The 27,088-nt window shown below is 41.1% G+C and overlaps 2 protein-coding genes across 5 annotated transcripts; one reads left to right on the forward strand and one right to left on the reverse strand.

The window, feature by feature from the left end:
* On the reverse strand, positions 1–21,649 carry LOC137283600 (small ribosomal subunit protein uS7m-like). 2 transcript variants are annotated; one of them, XM_067815191.1, is made up of 7 exons: positions 21,561–21,632; positions 16,907–17,074; positions 16,614–16,677; positions 3,768–3,938; positions 1,913–2,037; positions 1,389–1,401; positions 13–1,229 (listed from the first exon to the last, which is right to left on the reverse strand). In XM_067815191.1, exons 1-7 carry the CDS (start codon positions 21,626–21,628, stop codon positions 1,152–1,154), a joined length of 687 nt encoding a protein of 228 aa, XP_067671292.1. In that variant the 5' UTR covers positions 21,629–21,632; the 3' UTR covers positions 13–1,151. The 2 variants fall into 2 exon arrangements, with proteins under 2 accessions (XP_067671291.1, XP_067671292.1); XM_067815190.1 differs by lacking the exon at positions 1,389–1,401 and having other exon boundaries at positions 1–1,229; positions 1,900–2,037; positions 21,561–21,649.
* Positions 21,619–27,054, forward strand: LOC137283598 (leucine-rich repeat-containing protein 14-like). Of its 3 annotated transcripts, none has more exons than XM_067815187.1 (5): positions 21,619–22,049; positions 22,615–23,138; positions 23,827–23,991; positions 24,485–24,663; positions 25,051–27,054. In XM_067815187.1, exons 2-5 carry the CDS (start codon positions 22,664–22,666, stop codon positions 25,834–25,836), a joined length of 1,605 nt encoding a protein of 534 aa, XP_067671288.1. In that variant the 5' UTR covers positions 21,619–22,049; positions 22,615–22,663; the 3' UTR covers positions 25,837–27,054. The 3 variants fall into 3 exon arrangements, with proteins under 3 accessions (XP_067671288.1, XP_067671290.1, XP_067671289.1); XM_067815189.1 differs by having other exon boundaries at positions 21,675–22,049; positions 23,827–23,988; XM_067815188.1 differs by having other exon boundaries at positions 21,748–21,767.
* Positions 27,055–27,088: the final 34 nt, after the last annotated feature.

Below are 27,088 nucleotides of genomic sequence, written 5' to 3' on the forward strand. Positions count from 1 at the left end.
CTGAACCTTATTTACCTTTTAATAATCATTTACATCAAACTATTTGACAATGGATAATACACACCCACACAGCTATATAATACATGTACAACATGCCAGACTAAATCTCCTCTGTCCATACATTCACAGACATACCTCACAAAATCTTTCATGTAAGTTCCAGACCCAACACTGTACATCATTGTATTGGATAAGTCTGTTGTTTAGATTCAAGCTGATGTGATAGGCATAACTGACCTTGAAACTGACAAAAAAAACTAGCTAATCTTTTCAAAATTGTTTCCTGACAGAGAGCTATTTTCACTCAGATTTTCACTCATGCATACAATGCCTCAGGCTGATTGAGATGCCAGACTGGCTTTTTTGACCACATTCACTCTGGTAATTTTCTTGAACTTCAGGCTTGAATCCACTCCAGAACATCCCGATTAGCAGTTCTCTGTTCTCTGTTCAAGACTTAAACATTACATTCACAAAGATTTAACAAGACCCACTATGTCCACCTTGGATGTATTAACAGCACAGTTTTTGGCTAACACTGAGTAACATTAAATAGTCAGTATGGCCTCAAGTCACTTTGTGCAATTTTCAAGGAAGAACACGGTGTGGTACACCAGAAATGGGCTTCACACATTGTATCCATGTTGAAAATCGAACCCAAGGTCTTCAGTATGACCAGCGGACACTTTAAGCACTAGGCTACACCACTGTCCTGTTGACTAGGAAGATAAGGGGAAGCTAGGAGCAAAAACTGGGAATAGTCATGCTGATCCACAGGCACTCACTCAACCAACAAGCATTTAACAAAGAACAAAAACAAACACATCTTTTACTTCAGCACGCCTCCCACATCTTGGCAGTCAAGAACAGTTTTATTACAACACACTTGGTGTTATATTTCACTGAATATTCATAAGGTGCTATGTGTGTGGTCAGCATTCATGTCTTGAATAGCACATACATTCTCTCACAAGTCTTCACTTGTTGCTTGTTGCGGTAGTCGTGGCCTGAGAGTGTACACTTTCTGATCCTTCACTTGCTATTCCATGCTTCTTCAACATGGCACATATTGTTTTTGCAACAGCAGCCCAACAGGAGTGAAGGATAGCTATGACACTATGAAGATTATGGATTTTGGTACAAGGTAAAGGTCACCAACGGTAATGAGAATAGGCTTTGTTGGCCTCACACTGGCGATGTAGATCTTGTTTCTTGCGAATACTTCTGCCCTGAAATGAAACTCTGATGTTAGAGGACCAGTCAATCTGTCTAAAAATGCCTAAAAATACCTTAAACAAAATACCTGTAAAAATACAGGCACATCCTACCTCCCCTCTGTAGACACTCAGCAACTACAGTAACTGACTGGTGTGTATGATATAACATACTTCCCCTCTGTAGGCACTCAGCAACTTACAGGTACCCTATGTATGAGATAACGGACCTCCCCTCTGTGTGGATTCGAGCACCTACTAGGACCGACCCTGTGTATGAGATAACCTACCTCCATTATGTATGCATTCGAGCACCTGCTAGGACCGACTCTGTGCATGAGATAACCTACCTCCCCTTTGCATGCATTCGAGCACTTACTAGGACTGACCCTGTGCATGCATTCAAGCACCTACCAGGACCGACCATGTGCATGAGATAACTTACCTCACCTATGTAGGCATTTGAGCACCTACTAGGACTGACCCTGTGCATGAGATAACCTACCTCCCCTCTGTATGCATTCAAGCACCTACTGGGACTGACCCTGTGTATGGGCTAACCTACATCCCCTCTGTATGCATTTGAGCACCTACTAGGACCGACCCTGTGTATGGGCTAACCTACATCCCCTCTGTATGCATTTGAGCACCTTCTAGGATTGACCCTGTGCATGAGATAACCTACCTCCCCTCTATAGGCATCCAGCAACTCTCGTGCAAGTTTTTGCTCCATGGGCATCTTCCTCTCTTTGTCTCTACAGCTGTCTATCAGCCACCTCATAGCCTTGTACCGCTTGTAGCTATCTTTACAAGGAATGGGAACCTGCAGAAAACAGTAGTGGAATTGACAACAGACTGCTTTCTGCCTTCACTCTTCACACATGCATGATTCCCCCCAGACCTGAACTGGAGGACAGTTGCTTTGTCTAATTAACATGTGCAGTGAAAAGTTTGGCTCTGATTTTCTTATTTTTGAAAGAGTTGTATCAGTTTACATATTTCGATATGGGAAAACTGAAGAGAAGTATGGTGCAACCAATGATTTGAACACATTTTAACAGATTGTTTTCAAATTTGGGGATCACCCGCAATATCCTTAGGCCTCAATATCCTGAGGAGAGGTTCTCCATTGATACTTCTCTTATTTATCTCAAATCACATCTTTTGAACTTGGGAAAGAGTCCCGCAACAAATAATTTAAAGAACTGTCTCCAGGTTTAGGTGATGGGTTCTTTGTTTATAGGGAAGGTGCAGCGCAAAGTTTGATGCCAATTTTCATCAGAATAGTGACTACAAATGGTTGTTGAGACCTACTCACATTTGTTGGCCTTTCTAACTATGATATCACAACTGTCACAATTCACCTTATATATATCATCCCCTATCAGATACACAAATCATGATGTCTGATGCATGACCCTTTCCATCAGTATACACCTCATGTCACCTGATACAGGACACCTCCTATAGGATATACACCTCATACCAACCCATACATGATTCCTCCCATTGGACACACACCTCATATCACCCGATAGACTCCTCCTATCAGATGCCCACCTCATATCATCTGATACATGACTCCTGCCATCAGATAATCATCTCATATCACCCAATACATGACTCCTCTCTTCAGATACACATCTCATATCACGTGGTACATGACTCCTCCCATCAGATATACATCTTATATCACCCCATACACGACTCCTTTCATCATTTACACACCTCACAACACCTGCTATATCTCACATCACCTGATAATATAGCACTCATCCCATCAGATACACACCTCATATCACCTGATACATGACTCCTCTCAGCCTCACATACACCTCATATCACATGATACAGGACTCCTCCCATCAGATATACACTTTCTGTCACCCCATACATGACTCTTCTCATCAGATACACATCTTACATCACCTGATAATATATCACTCCTCCTATCAGATACACATCCCACATGACCTGGTACATGACTCCTCCCACCAGATGACTCCTCCCATCAGACACACATCTCATATCACCTGATAAAAACATTTCGCTTCAGATACACATCTCACATCACCTGATATATCACTCTTCTAATCAGATATACATCTCACATCACCTGACATATCACACTTCTCGTCAGATACACATCTCACATCGCCTGATATATCACTCCTCTCATCAGATATACATCTCACATCACCAGATATATCACTGTTCTATTCAGATATACATCTCACATCACCTGATATATCACTCCTCTCATCAGATATACACCTCACATCACCTGATATATCACTCCTCTCATCAGATATACATCTCACCTCACCTGATATATCACTCTTCTCATCAGATATACATCTCACATCACGTGATTTATTACTCTTTCACATCTGTTCCCTGACTTCTCCAAACCAGACAAGCAAATCCACCTCACTTGTTACAACACTCTTCCCAACAGATGCATGATCTGTCCTACTGATAGTGTCAAAGATATCTTCTCATTCAATACACAGTCTCATCCTTTACCTCAGTATACATACATGCATGTCTCACCTGATACATGACTCCACCTCTCTGAACCTTTGTGAGGATGAGAATTGGCTCACAGTTCCGAACAGCAGTATGAAAAATTGTCAGTGGATTGCATTCAATACTCTTTTTCTCTTCTAAATCGTTGGTTTTGTGGTATTTTTCAACCTGAATTCTCTTTAAATTCTCCAGCGTCTGAAACATTATAGTCAACAGTGACTTGTCACACATACCAATGCTTGTATTCAAAATGACAGGTACAATGGGTTCAGACTGGACAATTCAGAACCATATCAAAGAAACCACAAGATGGCAAATACAATTTGTCACTAGATTTCATCCAGGCTGTAGAAGTGTGAGACAGGGCAGATGTATATATGTATGTCCTAGTTTGTCACTAGATTTCATCCAGGCTGTAGAAGTGTGAGACAGGGCAGATGTATATATGTATGTCCTAGTTTGTCACTAGATTTCATCCAGGCTGTAGAAGTGTGAGACAGGGCAGATGTATATATGTATGTCCTAGTTTGTCACTAGATTTCATCCAGGCTGAAGAAGTGTGAGACAGGGCAGATGTATATATGTATGTCCTAGTTTGTCACTAGATTTCATCCAGGCTGTAGAAGTGTGAGACAGGGCAGATGTATATATGTATGTCCTAGTTTGTCACTAGATTTCATCCAGGCTGTAGAAGTGTGAGACAGGGCCGATGTATATATGTATGTCCTAGTTTGTCACTAGATTTCATCCAGGCTGTAGAAGTGTGAGACAGGGCCGATGTATATATGTATGTCCTAGTTTGTCACTAGATTTCATCCAGGCTGTAGAAGTGTGAGACAGGGCCGATGTATATATGTATGTCCTAGTTTGTCACTAGATTTCATCCAGGCTGTAGAAGTGTGAGACAGGGCAGATGTATATATGTATGTCCTAGTTTGTCACTAGATTTCGTCCAGGCTGTAGAAGTGTGAGACAGGGCAGATGTATATATGTATATCCTAGTTTGTCACTAGATTTCATCCAGGCTGTAGAAGTGTGAGACAGGGCAGATGTATATATGTATGTCCGAGTTTGTCACTAGATTTCATCCAGGCTGTAGAAGTGTGAGACAGGGCAGATGTATATATGTATGTCCTAGTTTGTCACTAGATTTCATCCAGGCTGTAGAAGTGAGACAGGGCCGATGTATATATGTATGTCCTAGTTTGTCACTAGATTTCGTCCAGGCTGTAGAAGTGTGAGACAGGGCAGATGTATATATGTATGTCCTAGTTTGTCACTAGATTTCATCCAGGCTGTAGAAGTGTGAGACAGGGCAGATGTATATATGTATGTCCTAGTTTGTCACTAGATTTCATCCAGGCTGTAGAAGTGTGAGACAGGGCAGATGTATATATGTATGTCCTAGTTTGTCACTAGATTTCATCCAGGCTGTAGAAGTGTGAGACAGGGCAGATGTATATATGTATGTCCTAGTTTGTCACTAGATTTCATCCAGGCTGTAGAAGTGTGAGACAGGGCAGATGTATATATGTATGTCCTAGTTTGTCACTAGATTTCGTCCAGGCTGTAGAAGTGTGAGACAGGGCAGATGTATATATGTATGTCCTAGTTTGTCACTAGATTTCGTCCAGGCTGTAGAAGTGTGAGACAGGGCAGATGTATATATGTATGTCCTAGTTTGTCACTAGATTTCGTCCAGGCTGTAGAAGTGTGAGACAGGGCAGATGTATATATGTATGTCCTAGTTTGTCACTAGATTTCGTCCAGGCTGTAGAAGTGTGAGACAGGGCAGATGTATATATGTATGTCCTAGTTTGTCACTAGATTTCGTCCAGGCTGTAGAAGTGTGAGACAGGGCAGATGTATATATGTATGTCCTAGTTTGTCACTAGATTTCGTCCAGGCTGTAGAAGTGTGAGACAGGGCAGATGTATATATGTATGTCCTAGTTTGTCACTAGATTTCATCCAGGCTGTAGAAGTGTGAGACAGGGCAGATGTATATATGTATGTCCTAGTTTGTCACTAGATTTCGTCCAGGCTGTAGAAGTGTGAGACAGGGCAGATGTATATATGTATGTCCTAGTTTGTCACTAGATTTCATCCAGGCTGTAGAAGTGTGAGACAGGGCAAATGTATATATGTATGTCCGAGTTTGTCACTAGATTTCATCCAGGCTGTAGAAGTGTGAGACAGGGCCGATGTATATATGTATGTCCTAGTTTGTCACTAGATTTCATCCAGGCTGTAGAAGTGAGACAGGGCCGATGTATATATGTATGTCCTAGTTTGTCACTAGATTTCGTCCAGGCTGTAGAAGTGTGAGACAGGGCAGATGTATATATGTATGTCCTAGTTTGTCACTAGATTTCATCCAGGCTGTAGAAGTGTGAGACAGGGCAAATGTATATATGTATGTCCTAGTTTGTCACTAGATTTCATCCAGGCTGTAGAAGTGTGAGACAGGGCAGATGTATATATGTATGTCCTAGTTTGTCACTAGATTTCATCCAGGCTGTAGAAGTGTGAGACAGGGCAGATGTATATATGTATGTCCTAGTTTGTCACTAGATTTCGTCCAGGCTGTAGAAGTGTGAGACAGGGCAGATGTATATATGTATGTCCTAGTTTGTCACTAGATTTCGTCCAGGCTGTAGAAGTGTGAGACAGGGCCGATGTATATATGTATGTCCTAGTTTGTCACTAGATTTCGTCCAGGCTGTAGAAGTGTGAGACAGGGCCGATGTATATATGTATGTCCTAGTTTGTCACTAGATTTCGTCCAGGCTGTAGAAGTGTGAGACAGGGCAGATGTATATATGTATGTCCTAGTTTGTCACTAGATTTCGTCCAGGCTGTAGAAGTGTGAGACAGGGCAGATGTATATATGTATGTCCTAGTTTGTCACTAGATTTCGTCCAGGCTGTAGAAGTGTGAGACAGGGCAGATGTATATATGTATGTCCTAGTTTGTCACTAGATTTCATCCAGGCTGTAGAAGTGTGAGACAGGGCCGATGTATATATGTATGTCCTAGTTTGTCACTAGATTTCATCCAGGCTGTAGAAGTGTGAGACAGGGCCGATGTATATATGTATGTCCTAGTTTGTCACTAGATTTCATCCAGGCTGTAGAAGTGTGAGACAGGGCAGATGTATATATGTATGTCCTAGTTTGTCACTAGATTTCATCCAGGCTGTAGAAGTGTGAGACAGGGCAGATGTATATATGTATGTCCTAGTTTGTCACTAGATTTCGTCCAGGCTGTAGAAGTGTGAGACAGGGCAGATGTATATATGTATGTCCTAGTTTGTCACTAGATTTCGTCCAGGCTGTAGAAGTGTGAGACAGGGCAGATGTATATATGTATGTCCTAGTTTGTCACTAGATTTCATCCAGGCTGTAGAAGTGTGAGACAGGGCAGATGTATATATGTATGTCCTAGTTTGTCACTAGATTTCGTCCAGGCTGTAGAAGTGTGAGACAGGGCAGATGTATATATGTATGTCCTAGTTTGTCACTAGATTTCATCCAGGCTGTAGAAGTGTGAGACAGGGCAAATGTATATATGTATGTCCGAGTTTGTCACTAGATTTCATCCAGGCTGTAGAAGTGTGAGACAGGGCCGATGTATATATGTATGTCCTAGTTTGTCACTAGATTTCATCCAGGCTGTAGAAGTGAGACAGGGCCGATGTATATATGTATGTCCTAGTTTGTCACTAGATTTCGTCCAGGCTGTAGAAGTGTGAGACAGGGCAGATGTATATATGTATGTCCTAGTTTGTCACTAGATTTCATCCAGGCTGTAGAAGTGTGAGACAGGGCAAATGTATATATGTATGTCCTAGTTTGTCACTAGATTTCATCCAGGCTGTAGAAGTGTGAGACAGGGCAGATGTATATATGTATGTCCTAGTTTGTCACTAGATTTCATCCAGGCTGTAGAAGTGTGAGACAGGGCAGATGTATATATGTATGTCCTAGTTTGTCACTAGATTTCGTCCAGGCTGTAGAAGTGTGAGACAGGGCAGATGTATATATGTATGTCCTAGTTTGTCACTAGATTTCGTCCAGGCTGTAGAAGTGTGAGACAGGGCCGATGTATATATGTATGTCCTAGTTTGTCACTAGATTTCGTCCAGGCTGTAGAAGTGTGAGACAGGGCCGATGTATATATGTATGTCCTAGTTTGTCACTAGATTTCGTCCAGGCTGTAGAAGTGTGAGACAGGGCAGATGTATATATGTATGTCCTAGTTTGTCACTAGATTTCGTCCAGGCTGTAGAAGTGTGAGACAGGGCAGATGTATATATGTATGTCCTAGTTTGTCACTAGATTTCGTCCAGGCTGTAGAAGTGTGAGACAGGGCAGATGTATATATGTATGTCCTAGTTTGTCACTAGATTTCATCCAGGCTGTAGAAGTGTGAGACAGGGCCGATGTATATATGTATGTCCTAGTTTGTCACTAGATTTCATCCAGGCTGTAGAAGTGTGAGACAGGGCCGATGTATATATGTATGTCCTAGTTTGTCACTAGATTTCATCCAGGCTGTAGAAGTGTGAGACAGGGCCGATGTATATATGTATGTCCTAGTTTGTCACTAGATTTCATCCAGGCTGTAGAAGTGTGAGACAGGGCCGATGTATATATGTATGTCCTAGTTTGTCACTAGATTTCATCCAGGCTGTAGAAGTGTGAGACAGGGCCGATGTATATATGTATGTCCTAGTTTGTCACTAGATTTCATCCAGGCTGTAGAAGTGTGAGACAGGGCCGATGTATATATGTATGTCCTAGTTTGTCACTAGATTTCATCCAGGCTGTAGAAGTGTGAGACAGGGCCGATGTATATATGTATGTCCTAGTTTGTCACTAGATTTCATCCAGGCTGTAGAAGTGTGAGACAGGGCCGATGTATATATGTATGTCCTAGTTTGTCACTAGATTTCATCCAGGCTGTAGAAGTGTGAGACAGGGCCGATGTATATATGTATGTCCTAGTTTGTCACTAGATTTCATCCAGGCTGTAGAAGTGTGAGACAGGGCCGATGTATATATGTATGTCCTAGTTTGTCACTAGATTTCATCCAGGCTGTAGAAGTGTGAGACAGGGCCGATGTATATATGTATGTCCGAGTTTGTCACTAGATTTCATCCAGGCTGTAGAAGTGTGAGACAGGGCCGATGTATATATGTATGTCCTAGTTTGTCACTAGATTTCATCCAGGCTGTAGAAGTGTGAGACAGGGCCGATGTATATATGTATGTCCTAGTTTGTCACTAGATTTCATCCAGGCTGTAGAAGTGTGAGACAGGGCCGATGTATATATGTATGTCCTAGTTTGTCACTAGATTTCATCCAGGCTGTAGAAGTGTGAGACAGGGCCAATGTATATATGTATGTCCTAGTTTGTCACTAGATTTCATCCAGGCTGTAGAAGTGTGAGACAGGGCCGATGTATATATGTATGTCCTAGTTTGTCACTAGATTTCATCCAGGCTGTAGAAGTGTGAGACAGGGCCGATGTATATATGTATGTCCTAGTTTGTCACTAGATTTCGTCCAGGCTGTAGAAGTGTGAGACAGGGCCGATGTATATATGTATGTCCTAGTTTGTCACTAGATTTCGTCCAGGCTGTAGAAGTGTGAGACAGGGCAGATGTATATATGTATGTCCGAGTTTGTCACTAGATTTCATCCAGGCTGTAGAAGTGTGAGACAGGGCCGATGTATATATGTATGTCCTAGTTTGTCACTAGATTTCATCCAGGCTGTAGAAGTGAGACAGGGCCGATGTATATATGTATGTCCTAGTTTGTCACTAGATTTCGTCCAGGCTGTAGAAGTGTGAGACAGGGCCGATGTATATATGTATGTCCTAGTTTGTCACTAGATTTCATCCAGGCTGTAGAAGTGTGAGACAGGGCAAATGTATATATGTATGTCCTAGTTTGTCACTAGATTTCATCCAGGCTGTAGAAGTGTGAGACAGGGCCGATGTATATATGTATGTCCTAGTTTGTCACTAGATTTCGTCCAGGCTGTAGAAGTGTGAGACAGGGCCGATGTATATATGTATGTCCTAGTTTGTCACTAGATTTCGTCCAGGCTGTAGAAGTGTGAGACAGGGCCGATGTATATATGTATGTCCTAGTTTGTCACTAGATTTCGTCCAGGCTGTAGAAGTGTGAGACAGGGCCGATGTATATATGTATGTCCTAGTTTGTCACTAGATTTCGTCCAGGCTGTAGAAGTGTGAGACAGGGCCGATGTATATATGTATGTCCTAGTTTGTCACTAGATTTCGTCCAGGCTGTAGAAGTGTGAGACAGGGCCGATGTATATATGTATGTCCTAGTTTGTCACTAGATTTCGTCCAGGCTGTAGAAGTGTGAGACAGGGCCGATGTATATATGTATGTCCTAGTTTGTCACTAGATTTCGTCCAGGCTGTAGAAGTGTGAGACAGGGCCGATGTATATATGTATGTCCTAGTTTGTCACTAGATTTCGTCCAGGCTGTAGAAGTGTGAGACAGGGCCGATGTATATATGTATGTCCTAGTTTGTCACTAGATTTCGTCCAGGCTGTGGAAGTGTGAGACAGGGCCGATGTATATATGTATGTCCTAGTTTGTCACTAGATTTCGTCCAGGCTGTGGAAGTGTGAGACAGGGCCGATGTATATATGTATGTCCTAGTTTGTCACTAGATTTCGTCCAGGCTGTGGAAGTGTGAGACAGGGCCGATGTATATATGTATGTCCTAGTTTGTCACTAGATTTCGTCCAGGCTGTGGAAGTGTGAGACAGGGCCGATGTATATATGTATGTCCTAGTTTGTCACTAGATTTCGTCCAGGCTGTGGAAGTGTGAGACAGGGCCGATGTATATATGTATGTCCTAGTTTGTCACTAGATTTCGTCCAGGCTGTGGAAGTGTGAGACAGGGCCGATGTATATATGTATGTCCTAGTTTGTCACTAGATTTCGTCCAGGCTGTGGAAGTGTGAGACAGGGCCGATGTATATATGTATGTCCTAGTTTGTCACTAGATTTCGTCCAGGCTGTGGAAGTGTGAGACAGGGCCGATGTATATATGTATGTCCTAGTTTGTCACTAGATTTCATCCAGGCTGTGGAAGTGTGAGACAGGGCCGATGTATATATGTATGTCCTAGTTTGTCACTAGATTTCATCCAGGCTGTGGAAGTGTGAGACAGGGCCGATGTATATATGTATGTCCTAGTTTGTCACTAGATTTCATCCAGGCTGTGGAAGTGTGAGACAGGGCCGATGTATATATGTATGTCCTAGTTTGTCACTAGATTTCATCCAGGCTGTGGAAGTGTGAGACAGGGCCGATGTATATATGTATGTCCTAGTTTGTCACTAGATTTCATCCAGGCTGTGGAAGTGTGAGACAGGGCCGATGTATATATGTATGTCCTAGTTTGTCACTAGATTTCATCCAGGCTGTGGAAGTGTGAGACAGGGCCGATGTATATATGTATGTCCTAGTTTGTCACTAGATTTCATCCAGGCTGTGGAAGTGTGAGACAGGGCCGATGTATATATGTATGTCCTAGTTTGTCACTAGATTTCATCCAGGCTGCAGAAGTGTGAGACAGGGCCGATGTATATATGTATGTCCTAGTTTGTCACTAGATTTCATCCAGGCTGTAGAAGTGTGAGACAGGGCCGATGTATATATGTATGTCCTAGTTTGTCACTAGATTTCATCCAGGCTGTAGAAGTGTGAGACAGGGCCGATGTATATATGTATGTCCTAGTTTGTCACTAGATTTCATCCAGGCTGTAGAAGTGTGAGACAGGGCCGATGTATATATGTATGTCCTAGTTTGTCACTAGATTTCATCCAGGCTGTAGAAGTGTGAGACAGGGCCGATGTATATATGTATGTCCTAGTTTGTCACTAGATTTCATCCAGGCTGTAGAAGTGTGAGACAGGGCCGATGTATATATGTATGTCCTAGTTTGTCACTAGATTTCATCCAGGCTGTAGAAGTGTGAGACAGGGCCGATGTATATATGTATGTCCTAGTTTGTCACTAGATTTCATCCAGGCTGTAGAAGTGTGAGACAGGGCCGATGTATATATGTATGTCCTAGTTTGTCACTAGATTTCATCCAGGCTGTAGAAGTGTGAGACAGGGCCGATGTATATATGTATGTCCGAGTTTGTCACTAGATTTCATCCAGGCTGTAGAAGTGTGAGACAGGGCCGATGTATATATGTATGTCCTAGTTTGTCACTAGATTTCATCCAGGCTGTAGAAGTGTGAGACAGGGCCGATGTATATATGTATGTCCTAGTTTGTCACTAGATTTCATCCAGGCTGTAGAAGTGTGAGACAGGGCCGATGTATATATGTATGTCCTAGTTTGTCACTAGATTTCATCCAGGCTGTAGAAGTGTGAGACAGGGCCGATGTATATATGTATGTCCTAGTTTGTCACTAGATTTCATCCAGGCTGTAGAAGTGTGAGACAGGGCCGATGTATATATGTATGTCCTAGTTTGTCACTAGATTTCGTCCAGGCTGTAGAAGTGTGAGACAGGGCCGATGTATATATGTATGTCCTAGTTTGTCACTAGATTTCGTCCAGGCTGTAGAAGTGTGAGACAGGGCCGATGTATATATGTATGTCCTAGTTTGTCACTAGATTTCGTCCAGGCTGTAGAAGTGTGAGACAGGGCCGATGTATATATGTATGTCCTAGTTTGTCACTAGATTTCGTCCAGGCTGTAGAAGTGTGAGACAGGGCCGATGTATATATGTATGTCCTAGTTTGTCACTAGATTTCGTCCAGGCTGTAGAAGTGTGAGACAGGGCCGATGTATATATGTATGTCCTAGTTTGTCACTAGATTTCGTCCAGGCTGTAGAAGTGTGAGACAGGGCCGATGTATATATGTATGTCCTAGTTTGTCACTAGATTTCATCCAGGCTGTAGAAGTGTGAGACAGGGCAGATGTATATATGTATGTCCTAGTTTGTCACTAGATTTCGTAAAGGCTGTAGAAGTGTGAGACAGGGCAGATGTATATATGTATGTCCTAGTTTGTCACTAGATTTCGTAAAGGCTGTAGAAGTGTGAGACAGGGCAGATGTATATATGTATGTCCTAGTTTGTCACTAGATTTCATCCAGGCTGTAGAAGTGTGAGACAGGGCCGATGTATATATGTATGTCCTAGTTTGTCACTAGATTTCATCCAGGCTGTAGAAGTGTGAGACAGGGCCGATGTATATATGTATGTCCGAGTTTGTCACTAGATTTCATCCAGGCTGTAGAAGTGTGAGACAGGGCCGATGTATATATGTATGTCCTAGTTTGTCACTAGATTTCATCCAGGCTGTAGAAGTGTGAGACAGGGCAGATGTATATATGTATGTCCTAGTTTGTCACTAGATTTCATCCAGGCTGTAGAAGTGTGAGACTGGGCCGATGTATATATGTATGTCCTAGTTTGTCACTAGATTTCATCCAGGCTGTAGAAGTGTGAGACAGGGCCGATGTATATATGTATGTCCTAGTTTGTCACTAGATTTCATCCAGGCTGTAGAAGTGTGAGACAGGGCCGATGTATATATGTATGTCCTAGTTTGTCACTAGATTTCATCCAGGCTGTAGAAGTGTGAGACAGGGCCGATGTATATATGTATGTCCTAGTTTGTCACTAGATTTCATCCAGGCTGTAGAAGTGTGAGACAGGGCCGATGTATATATGTATGTCGTAGTTTGTCACTAGATTTCGTCCAGGCTGTAGAAGTGTGAGACAGGGCCGATGTATATATGTATGTCCTAGTTTGTCACTAGATTTCATCCAGGCTGTAGAAGTGTGAGACAGGGCCGATGTATATATGTATGTCCTAGTTTGTCACTAGATTTCATCCAGGCTGTAGAAGTGTGAGACAGGGCAGATGTATATATGTATGTCCTAGTTTGTCACTAGATTTCATCCAGGCTGTAGAAGTGTGAGACAGGGCAGATGTATATATGTATGTCCTAGTTTGTCACTAGATTTCATCCAGGCTGTAGAAGTGTGAGACAGGGCCGATGTATATATGTATGTCCTAGTTTGTCACTAGATTTCATCCAGGCTGTAGAAGTGTGAGACAGGGCAGATGTATATATGTATGTCCTAGTTTGTCACTAGATTTCATCCAGGCTGTAGAAGTGTGAGACAGGGCCGATGTATATATGTATGTCCTAGTTTGTCACTAGATTTCATCCAGGCTGTAGAAGTGTGAGACAGGGCCGATGTATATATATATGTCCTAGTTTGTCACTAGATTTCATCCAGGCTGAAGAAGTGTGAGACAGGGCAGATGTATATATGTATGTCCTAGTTTGTCACTAGATTTCATCCAGGCTGTAGAAGTGTGAGACAGGGCCGATGTATATATGTATGTCCTAGTTTGTCACTAGATTTCGTCCAGGCTGTAGAAGTGTGAGACAGGGCCGATGTATATATGTATGTCCTAGTTTGTCACTAGATTTCGTCCAGGCTGTAGAAGTGTGAGACAGGGCAGATGTATATATGTATGTCCTAGTTTGTCACTAGATTTCATCCAGGCTGTAGAAGTGTGAGACAGGGCCGATGTATATATGTATGTCCTAGTTTGTCACTAGATTTCATCCAGGCTGTAGAAGTGTGAGACAGGGCAGATGTATATATGTATGTCCTAGTTTGTCACTCGATTTCGTTAAGGCTGTAGAAGTGTGAGACAGGGCAGATGTATATATGTATGTCCTAGTTTGTCACTAGATTTCGTAAAGGCTGTAGAAGTGTGAGACAGGGCAGATGTATATATGTATGTCCTAGTTTGTCACTAGATTTCATCCAGGCTGTAGAAGTGTGAGACAGGGCCGATGTATATATGTATGTCCTAGTTTGTCACTAGATTTCATCCAGGCTGTAGAAGTGTGAGACAGGGCCGATGTATATATGTATGTCCGAGTTTGTCACTAGATTTCATCCAGGCTGTAGAAGTGTGAGACAGGGCCGATGTATATATGTATGTCCTAGTTTGTCACTAGATTTCATCCAGGCTGTAGAAGTGTGAGACAGGGCAGATGTATATATGTATGTCCTAGTTTGTCACTAGATTTCATCCAGGCTGTAGAAGTGTGAGACTGGGCCGATGTATATATGTATGTCCTAGTTTGTCACTAGATTTCATCCAGGCTGTAGAAGTGTGAGACAGGGCCGATGTATATATGTATGTCCTAGTTTGTCACTAGATTTCATCTAGGCTGTAGAAGTGTGAGACAGGGCCGATGTATATATGTATGTCCTAGTTTGTCACTAGATTTCATCCAGGCTGTAGAAGTGTGAGACAGGGCCGATGTATATATGTATGTCCTAGTTTGTCACTAGATTTCATCCAGGCTGTAGAAGTGTGAGACAGGGCCGATGTATATATGTATGTCCTAGTTTGTCACTAGATTTCGTCCAGGCTGTAGAAGTGTGAGACAGGGCCGATGTATATATGTATGTCCTAGTTTGTCACTAGATTTCATCCAGGCTGTAGAAGTGTGAGACAGGGCCGATGTATATATGTATGTCCTAGTTTGTCACTAGATTTCATCCAGGCTGTAGAAGTGTGAGACAGGGCAGATGTATATATGTATGTCCTAGTTTGTCACTAGATTTCATCCAGGCTGTAGAAGTGTGAGACAGGGCAGATGTATATATGTATGTCCTAGTTTGTCACTAGATTTCATCCAGGCTGTAGAAGTGTGAGACAGGGCCGATGTATATATGTATGTCCTAGTTTGTCACTAGATTTCATCCAGGCTGTAGAAGTGTGAGACAGGGCCGATGTATATATGTATGTCCTAGTTTGTCACTAGATTTCATCCAGGCTGTAGAAGTGTGAGACAGGGCCGATGTATATATGTATGTCCTAGTTTGTCACTAGATTTCATCCAGGCTGTAGAAGTGTGAGACAGGGCAGATGTATATATGTATGTCCTAGTTTGTCACTAGATTTCATCCAGGCTGTAGAAGTGTGAGACAGGGCCGATGTATATATGTATGTCCTAGTTTGTCACTAGATTTCATCCAGGCTGTAGAAGTGTGAGACAGGGCCGATGTATATATGTATGTCCTAGTTTGTCACTAGATTTCATCCAGGCTGTAGAAGTGTGAGACAGGGCCGATGTATATATGTATGTCCTAGTTTGTCACTAGATTTCATCCAGGCTGTAGAAGTGTGAGACAGGGCCGATGTATATATGTATGTCCTAGTTTGTCACTAGATTTCATCCAGGCTGTAGAAGTGTGAGACAGGGCCGATGTATATATGTATGTCCTAGTTTGTCACTAGATTTCATCCAGGCTGTAGAAGTGTGAGACAGGGCCGATGTATATATGTATGTCCTAGTTTGTCACTAGATTTCATCCAGGCTGTAGAAGTGTGAGACAGGGCAGATGTATATATGTATGTCCTAGTTTGTCACTAGATTTCATCCAGGCTGTAGAAGTGTGAGACAGGGCCGATGTATATATGTATGTCCTAGTTTGTCACTAGATTTCGTCCAGGCTGTAGAAGTGTGAGACAGGGCCGATGTATATATGTATGTCCTAGTTTGTCACTAGATTTCATCCAGGCTGTAGAAGTGTGAGACAGGGCAGATGTATATATGTATGTCCTAGTTTGTCACTAGATTTCATCCAGGCTGTAGAAGTGTGAGACAGGGCAGATGTATATATGTATGTCCTAGTTTGTCACTAGATTTCATCCAGGCTGTAGAAGTGTGAGACAGGGCAGATGTATATATGTATGTCCTAGTTTGTCACTAGATTTCATCCAGGCTGTAGAAGTGTGGTACTCACATTATCCATGATCTGCTGTACACGTGCTCTGTTTCCAGACTTCATCATTTGACGAATGAACTTCCTGTAATAAAGAAACAAAGAAAAGAATTCTTTCAAGCAATTCATTATAGAGAGCACAGGTGTTGGTTGTGGGACGTACCACGGTTGCCATGGATAAATTTAAGCTTCCTGGGTTGTTCAGAAATGTTCAACATTGTTAGAAAGCATTCACAATAAGATGATAATTATGATGATGTCTGGGTGCCATAAATATTAAATATTAACGCACTCTGTCATAAATATATACTTACTGCACAGTCTCGTCGTAGTAAACTGAAGACGTCTGCTCTATAAAGGCTGCTTTGATAGGCTGGAATCTGCGAGGGTCTGAGTCTGGCAAAGGCTCCTCCAGGTCTTTTTTCCTAACTGTTGGTTCCTGATAGTTGGTAGAGTAAATGGCAGTCCTAGCATGAGAAAGTCTGGAGAGAGAGATAATGCAAGTTAACAACTCAACATTCAAGAAGTTAAAATATTGTGCTGTTCTGTAATTACATACCAAATTTGTAGCAGTTCAATGAAATATTTCAGGAATATGTTGTACCTGCTTAGTCTGCCAAATGAATTGAATCTGTATGCTGTTGCTCTCTACTATGAGCAGTTCCATGTGGAATTCATTCCACATTGAATATTGCCAGTATTTCTTTATGGTGGAGAACATCTAAAAGTGATAAATGTTCCACTGGAATAATTACTAATAAGCAACTAACAATGAAATGCCAGTAACAGTAAACTTGCTGTTTCAGCAACTATTAATTTAACCCCAGTTACAGTAAACATGCTGTTGTTATTATTCTTATACAACAATAATGCCAGTTACTGTCTGCTGCAGAGGCAAACGTGACATCATATCTTACTAGCATATGTAACATGTTTGCAAGTGTTGCCATGTTAAATGTCATCTGCTGAGTGATGCACCTGTGAAAGTCACAATCACTACAGTGGTTACTTTTCTGTTATATGTTCTCAAATACTTCAGCTTCAAATCAGCACGTGAATCAATTCCCAAGACATCCTGCTCTAAATGGTAATGCCTGCAAGTGTAAGCACCCACCTGAGTTCCCCTAACACAATCAGTGCTACTCCACTAAAGTTAATTTGGCCTGAACCTGACATTGCAATATTGATTAATTTTTCCTTCTGAGAAGGATAGCAAGTCATCAGATGGTGCAAGAGTTACTTCCCTTAGAACAGCAAGCAAGTCAACTGATTGACATGCATTTAATTTTTTTGAGAAATCATTTCAGCACTGGCAGAATCAATACAATCTGATTCCATTAGATTTCTTATTGTCCTAAAGTCATCCGATTGAACTGGCTGATATTATTTCATGCATCGCAAATTGAGATATCAATGTCTTTAGGCAAACATGTTAACAGACAGGCATATTTCTTGATAAGAAATGGTAACAACAGTCACGTAATGCAAGAACCACAAGGTGTACTATATGTTTATGTATACAATCATGTTTACACTATTTTAATCAAATAAGCAATTTATCTCTCCCAAGATGGTTCATCAAATAGAGAAAGAGTTGTATCTTGCATACCTTGCACTTTCAGCAACATTTCTGTAACAGGTACAATTACTGTGGGAGGTAATCCACAACAGGTTTAGCAGTCTAGTATAACCTAGGTGCACATGGTTTTGACACACCTAAGATCAGAAGCCATGACCCAAGGGACACAACTAAGCTTATCAAGAAAACACCAAAGAGGTGAAACACCTGTACTTTATTAACCTCAGTTCAAATATACTGGAATGTAAAATTAGCTTGAATGACTGGAAAAGACATAAAATCAGGAAAATCATGAATTCCATGGGAAGCTAATACAAAACATGCAACTGTTAAAAGCTTGCATGGCACTGACATACTTGAACCTTTCTGAGTTAGAAGAACATTTGTTGCCATGAATGTGATACGTATGATGCTACTGTAACACCCAAGTTCTTACACTAAACTTGTTATACATTACAGGATGATAATCACACCATCAATGCACCACAATTGTTCTGGGACAGATGCCAGGACATTACTGACTAGGTTTTACACCCTGAAGGCCAGTTAGTGGGATTGATTTGATGTTTGTTGTGTAAGGCAGCATGCAGCATGCAGCATGCAGCAATATTCCAGCCATACAGACCGCAGCAATGCCACTGGAATACTGCTATGTGCAACAACAAACCAATCCAACTCATTTGCTTCCGGGGAAAGTTGGACCCTGTTCATGTGTTTGACTTTGCTGCAGTGAAATACTACAAAGAAACCTATGGTATGTTACTTATAGCATCATCAATCTCTCCCAACACTGCAAAATTCACTATACATGGAAGAACTGTGATGCTTTGATTATCATCCTGAACATGTATTTACGATGTCTATCGCTTCAGAGTCTGTGCTGTGCTAATGATTGGCCACAAAAGGCTGACTGGTACAGGTAGACCATTATGCACCAGTCTCTTTCTAAACTTAACAGCAATCATTTGGACTTGATAATACATTAACTGTTTCATTTATCTCATGACAAGAAACAGAGGGTTTTTAAAGCTTACTGCCTCACAGGTTAAGATAAAAATGCAGTTGACCAAGCACAACTTATACAGGTCCCAATTTGAATCATGCAGCTTCACTCTTAACAAATTGTGCATGCCTCTTTGATTTTGTTAGTGTAAGGGTATGTTATCCTCAAACTCTACTCCAAACCCAAGAGAACCTTTCTGATCTGTGGGGCTTGGTATCCCTTTCCTGTCAAACACCCCTTCATAATCCTTTGGGTTTTGCATAACTTGACATGAAACATGCCTTTATCATCCATCTGGTAGGATATCATCTACTGTATGGGTTGGAAATAATATTGAACAAAATACTCCAATTTTACTTGAGGAATCTCAGATTGACAACTATGCTATGATTTACTGATGGCAACTAATATAGTGGTTCAGAAGGTCAATGTCATTTTACTCCTTTGTGTGCTTCTTCAATCTTTAGGTTAGGGTAAGGAAAGGTGAGTGAGTGAGCGAGTCCAGTTTATGCTGCACGCAGCAAAAGAAAAATGTTTACCACAGACAAAGCATACATGACATCACACAGCACTAAAATGTGAACTCAATGGTTTGTATTTCAACTTTCAACAACTAAAATAGAGTGTTGTTGATACTTAAAACAACATTCCCAGGAGGTTCATTTGACATTTCTTCCACGGCATGGGGTTAACATTTGTGTCCTTTTTGAGGACAATACCTAAAGGCATGCGTTATCCATTTTTTATATTGAATGATTGGATTTTCATGTCATGTGGAGTATGAACACATAAAGAGCTTTCTTTCCAGGTATCATTGTCTCTTGTTAAGGTGAAGTTAATAGAAAAAATGCCACATTTTCACTCATTGTCAATATCATCATTTTCCATTATTCACTTTTTTTAGGTGGTGAGTATATTTTATGTTGTGTTAATGTTATAATAATTGAATAGTTTTCCCTTTATTGAACAGCACATATGAAACACAGCAAAAATTCACTTTAATTTTTATTCATCAATTTGCATGTTGTTTTAGTCAAGTGTTTTATGAAGCTGTAGCTGAACAGAAAGAATCTTAAAGTTGAAAGTTTCACAGGAAACTCTATCATGACATGGAGATATAAGGAACTTTGTTATAACTTTGTGAGGAAGTACTGCACTATTTCAGATTAATTGGTGCTGCTGGGCTAGAATGCGTCATGCTGAATTACTCACCTCGTTAATTAGTGACATAATTAGCGGACGCTCTATTCTGATCGTAATACTACATTGTGACAATGCTGTGTCGTGATGTTATCAATCTACAACCTACCCAACATGTTGCAAATGTTGTGTGTCAGTTTGGCTACCATCATTAACAAATTAAGCCTTATGGTTTAATACCAAGTAATTTGTGGGAGATCTGGACACGTTTTCTCAACATTCTGAAGTTTCGATATTGTGGAGCAAATGTCATCGCTGGATGGGGAAAGAGTTCCTCCCGTTCCCCCATATTCTTTCTTGTGCATATTAACAGAGGCTACACTAAGTGGATCAACTCTATATTGTGTACTTAATTTGGGGGCTTTTAGTTTTTTAGCAAGTCCTCTAGTAATTGTTGTGTTAGGTTATATGAATAATTGTTGAACATATCAATTTATGAATCTCATATCCATCCCTATGCGACTCGTGAAGGTCTCGGGGTAGAATAGGCCTTCAGCAACCCATGCTTGCCATAAAAGGCGACTATGCTTGTCGTTAGAGGCAACTAACGGGATCGGGTGGTCAGGCTCGCTGGTTGACACATGTCATCGGTTCCCTGTTGCACAGGTCGATGCTCATGTTGTTGATCACTGGACTGTCTGGTCCTGACTCGATTATTTACAGACCGCCACATTTATAGCTTGAATATTGCTGGGTGCAGCGTAAAACTAAACTCACTCACTCACTCAATCCCCACGCCAGCGGTCTGTAAATAATCGAGTCTGCGCCAGACAATCCAGTGACCAACAACATGAGCATCTATCTGCGCAATTGGTGACCGATGACATGTGTCAACCAGGTCAGCGTGTCTGACCACCCGATCCCGTTAGTCGCCTCTTACGACAAGCATAGACCATAGTCACCATCTATGGCAAGCATGGGTTGCTGAAGGCCTATTCTACCCCGGGCATGGGATGGGGAAACGGGAAGAACTCTTGCCCTAGAAACACATAAAGATAACACGGGTATGATCTCATAGCTTGGTTAACAACAACTAATTGGGCTATTTAAGTATTTTGACAATGTCTTTGGTTCCAGAGCATTGATTTATCATAAAATCAATAGTCTTGCATGCCTAACAAAGTGGAATTCAAAACGTGCACCGATAAAGTGCACTACTTCTCAAGTCAGTTCTAATGATACATACAGTGGTTGGTGCAAACGCGATACAGAAGAGTACAACTTCAACACATGCGACGATCTGCAGGCTGCCATCTTGAAAATGTTACCGGAAGTAGTATAACCCGAGAGTGGTGTGTGCGTTCGATTAGACGAATTTGTACAAGTGGAGTTCGGTGGAGGGTATTGGTGACTGAGAAATCACGTTTTAGACAACACCACAGCTAATTCCAGTGTACCGACCACAATATTTGTTTGAACGTTGTTACTTGAATGATAACAAAGCAGAACTGAGATGAACAAATTGTTTAAATGGGCTGATCTTGTTGAGAGTGAAAACAGGCTCAACTTCCGGGAATGGAGTGAGAGGACGGGAGAGGGAACTCGTGTGGCAGAGTTTCAGAACCAAATCTCTATCAGCTGAATGTGACAGAAGTACTGGATGACATCACGTCACTAATTTATTTATTTTCTTCAGAATTTCCAACAAACAGATTTCACTGGATACAGACACAAGGTCGATTATTAATTAGTATTATTAGAGACCATATATCAGCTTCTTTGCCAGTATAATCTATACATATTTCTCAATGAACTGTTGTGGAACACCCAAGCAAAGTTCTTTTTAACTGAGACAGAATTCAAGAAAACATCAGTGATGATAATTATATTGAAAACAACAGCCTCAGAAAAAAAACAACCCTCCCCTTCCCCCTCATCTCCAGACAATCTCTCTGCAAGACAGACAAGAATGCTCATTATGTTGAGCGTAATTTTGGTTGTATAATGTAGTCTGAATGTAGAATTTGATATTTGTTTGTCAAACACCATTACGTCAAATTATCGCACCATGGCTGACAAACATTCAGGGGAATGGTATGATACACAGAGCTAACATAGACCTGCAATGTTTGTAGCACTAAAAGATTCCTTTGTGCAACTTATCTCCGGATTTGTGTCTGAAGCTGTCTATGTCAAAGAATGCTGTTTTGTGAAAGAGACTTTATCATGATTATTAGTTTGCAGCTTTTCAGATGTGATGATTGTGTTATTGTCTTGATGATATAATTTTGTTGTTTAAGGTGTTCCATGTTGCTGATGATGGTGTAGTTGCTGTCAATGCTGTAGACCATGTCCAACAACATGGAGTCCTTATGGTATGACCACTACCAGGGTGCAGTATACCCTCTGGATCTCCACGCTCAAGCCAACTGTGCCTGGTCCAAATCACCTAAGGGAAAAGTGCCAACCCTTATCCACTTATGTGCAGCTTACATCGTCAAAGATTCCACCATGACATATCAAGCAGTTGAAGTGATGCCCCAGACATTATGTTTGCCACTCATGCATGAAGCATTGCTTTGCAACCGTGACAGAGCAATTGAGGTACTTTTGTCCCACTGGCCATTGTCAACCATGTCTCTGTCTGGACTAGCCCCTCCAGTGTTCACGTCTCTGTTGCCGCTGTACAACTCCGTGTACCTGGCAGACATTGTGAGACAAAGTCTTCGTTACACCACAACGATGGCTCACACATTCATAGAAAGTCTACGCAAAAGACAACCAACTAATCTGAGGTTCCTCGACCTTACTGGGTACCCCACAGGTAACTCTTCCATATGTACTACTGGCAAACATGGATAAGTTGGACTGATGCAGAGAGTGCATTTATGGGAAATAAGCAGTGCACGGCATTGAGCAAACCCATTTGGCTTGTGAAAAGTAGAGCAGATGTAGGATAGGGCATGTGCAGTGCATGCTGATGAAATTCAATCTGTGCATACTACACATGCCTTGCTCAGTAGACTCTCATGGTGGCTGTATCAAGTTGATAATACACTACACTTTATTGTAAAGAAGCTGTGGTCCCTTCGTTCAGAAATGGCAAGCACCAGTGGGTGGCAGCACCATGCTAATATTGGTCAATTTTCAGATCGGTGCTCAACTAATCCTTGTTTACCAGTAACCAGCAGTATTATTACTAAATTGTGCTGACTTATTTGAAGTATTTTAGCATCCTGTAACTAAAAATTATTGTACCGTGTCAAGTGACCAACAACCACTTGATCTTTCAAATTGGATACCCTCAACATGCTCAAAGATTTTCCATTGGTATCTAGATAACTTTGAATAGTGTTCTAATTGAATGTCCGTCAAAAGAGTTAGAATAATATTGAAGTGTCGTCATCATTACTTTTCAAAATTTGTTATGATAGCAGTGATGTTTACTGTTTCCAAAAGTTCCTCTGCCCATATGATCATGGTAAGTGATATGATCTATTTGTTTTTTGCAGCGGAGGTGATTGTGTACTTCTTGGCATCACATGTGATGCTGGCGTTCACAGAGTCACAGCAGAACCAGCAGATTCGCCTGTATAATGACACCATCCCCAGCTATGACCGTCCAGATCTCCCAGCCCACATCGATCCTGTGCAGTCTTCACTTCCAGAAAACTGTAGTTCGTTCACACACTGTTTCTGAGCATGTGTTGGAAAGAAATTGTTTGGTGATACTGAAGAAATTATTTGAACCCCACCCACACAAACACACACACACCAAACTTATCTTTCCTCACCTAGATATTTGTGATCAGTTGGCAAATTTTGACTACCCTCTATTGCTTTGTAAGTTACTTGATCCACCCTCTGTACTTGTGATTGATTTTGGAAAGGCCAACCAGTTACTGTGTTAATTGTTTGTCATTTGTTTCAGGTGTGTGTTATCAGTCAGCACACCAATTGTTTGTCAGTATTAATTCTCAGGAAATCCAGGTGTTATTTAAGCATATTTGGAAAGAGTTCTGTGAGTAGACTGGAACTGATCAGTTTTGTTGTTTTGTATTTTGCTGTAGAGGAAATACTATAAACACTGCATCACACTCTAAACACTGCAAACACCTGATGATGGATGAAAGAATGATACAACCAATTAACTTGTCTTCTTGTTTTCAGGTATAATGATTAAACTCGATGCCTTTGTGACATCAGAGTCTACCCACAGTGAGCTGTGCAAGGCCTTGAAAGTGTCCAGCTTCCCCCACAGTAGGGTTCGGCTGTGCATTGTCCGTCTTGGTGCTACATGTCTTGGAGAGGCTAGACTCAGTATACTCCTCAAGGTTCTCATAGCTGAGGTGAGATGGTCATATCAGTTGTATATTACATGGCAGAGGTGAGATGGTCATGTCAGTTGTGTACTACATAGCTGAGGTGAGATTGTCATGTCAGTTACATATTACGTAGCAGAGGTGAGATGGTCATGTCAGTTACATATTACGTAGCAGAGGTGAGATGGTCAATTCATTTGTATATTAATATAGCTGAGGTGTGATGGTCATATCAGTTGTGTAGTATGTAGCTGAGGTGAGATGGTCATGTCAGTTGTGTACTATGTAGCTGAGGTGGTTATGTCAGTTGTACATTACATATCACAATATAATATTGTGAATAATTTGCCATGTATTTTCCAAGGCCTGCATGAAACATATCTTGTTAACTGTAATGGACTGTTTGTGTTGCAGTATGTACAGGGACTGCAGCTCAAGTACAATTCCCTCACCATTGATGATATAGTCAAGCTAAGTCCAACATTCTCCACGTTAGTCAACCTGACAGCCCTGGATTTGTCCTGCAACTCCATCTACTTCTACATGAGTGATACTGCCACTGACAGACTCTCTGAGACATTTACACACATGCCAAACCTGGCCAGACTGGATCTCAGTAACAACAGAATCAAAACTAAGTTGCGGAGACTTTTGTCTGATATTCCAAAACCTCTCCAGTACTTACGGGTGGCAGCATGTGGGCTGACAGTGTCTGACATCACTTACCTCTCTGTATCCCACCATGCAAGGGGCCTGCGTGAGCTTGACCTCAGTGAAAATAGTCTAGGTCCAACATGCCGCAACCTCAGCAAACTGCTTGGGTCGTTAGCAAATACATTGCTAGTGTTTGAAGCAGAAGACTGTGGGCTAACGGATGAACATTTTCAGTACTTATTGCCAAGCTTGTCCTTGCTGAAGTATCTGCTGTTTCTAAACCTGGCAGAGAACCGTTTGTCTCGAGAAGAACTAGTTCAGCTCACACAAACTGCTGCCCAACTTCCTAAGTTGAAGGTTTTTCGGACTTCCTACCCAACAGACTGCTACCACCATGATACAGAGGAAATCGAGGAGGAGGAGAGAATTACAACAGTTGCAAGATTACGAGATATTGTATCCAAGAATTCAGAATCACGACCTCAGACAGGGATCATGCAGCTAGTTGTTGTTGAGCTGGAAAGGATTTTCATGGATGAATCCTGAATGAACATGTCATAACATGTGCAATATGAATATACTCATCAACATCCAAGAGTCCAGAAATTGGGTTTAGGATTTTTCATAATATGTATTTCCCTTGATGGAATTACCAAATGGGAAGCTGCCTTCAACAGTATCTGTCATTCAACCTCCTGTTGGATTGCTCCAGTGGTATGTTTACATCCAGTGGACATGTGATCAAGTTGTCTGTGCCAATGCTGTAAGTACAAATGCATATGGTCTCACATTAGGCCCCAACTTCTGCATGTCTATGTATGTGTAGAAGACAACTTCAGAAGTGATAATATCAATATCAGACTTAATATCTAATAATGACCTTCTCATGCTACTTTTCTTGAAAACATTGACATGCAGTTGAACAGTTTGCAGATGAACAGGACGGGGTTTGAAGAAGAAAATGTGATTTTAAACATGCTTGAACAGTGTGGTATCCATTGTGAAATACTGGCAACGTCCCTTGTCACAAGCTGTAATCTAGAAGTGATATCCTTACATACTGTTAGAACTGCTCAAACCACACCATTTCAGGCCTAATGTCAGTGATGACCTTATTCTAGGTCAATGTCACTTAAACACGTCAACTTACAAATTGTCAGTCAACTATGGACCTGCTAAGTCCCCATTTTAAGAAAATGTATTGTCCATTTACATTTTACATCCATTTATTATAACTGGTGTTAATTAGTGAAGTTGCTTCTTTACTCATGCTCACTTCAAAACCATGCATGTTGCTTATACATGTATGTCATATCTGTCAACTTCAAATAGCAGCTTGAAGATGAAGAATATAATGTGTTTGATTAATGGCTGAGAATATTCTTGACAAACTTTGTGTAATTGTGTATTTTAGATTACAGGAAATGTTTCATTTGTTTGATTCACCAATATTTGTGCTTTTGAATGTTTCCTGATTGTAATTCTACAGAATTGACTGGTATAAGGTTCTGATGAAATGTGTTGTTTACCAGTAACAGTTCCCCAAAATGAATAATAGTAAAATCTTAATTAACATTTATTTTCAACTATATTTTTGATATATTTGTAAATATTTTCAAACAAATGTCTGTAAAATATTTTCAACAATACATTTGAATGTAAATATAAATAACAACATTCATTCTAAGTTATTTGTATATAATTGTGTTCATTTCACTTTGTATTGCTTGTTACCCCCTTGTAACTAAACACAAAACCATTAAACTCTCCTGGTCTTATGTATGGATACCGAGCAACT

The sequence above is a fragment of the Haliotis asinina genome, chromosome 5, assembly GCF_037392515.1.
Source record: "Haliotis asinina isolate JCU_RB_2024 chromosome 5, JCU_Hal_asi_v2, whole genome shotgun sequence".
NCBI lineage: Eukaryota > Metazoa > Mollusca > Gastropoda > Lepetellida > Haliotidae > Haliotis > Haliotis asinina.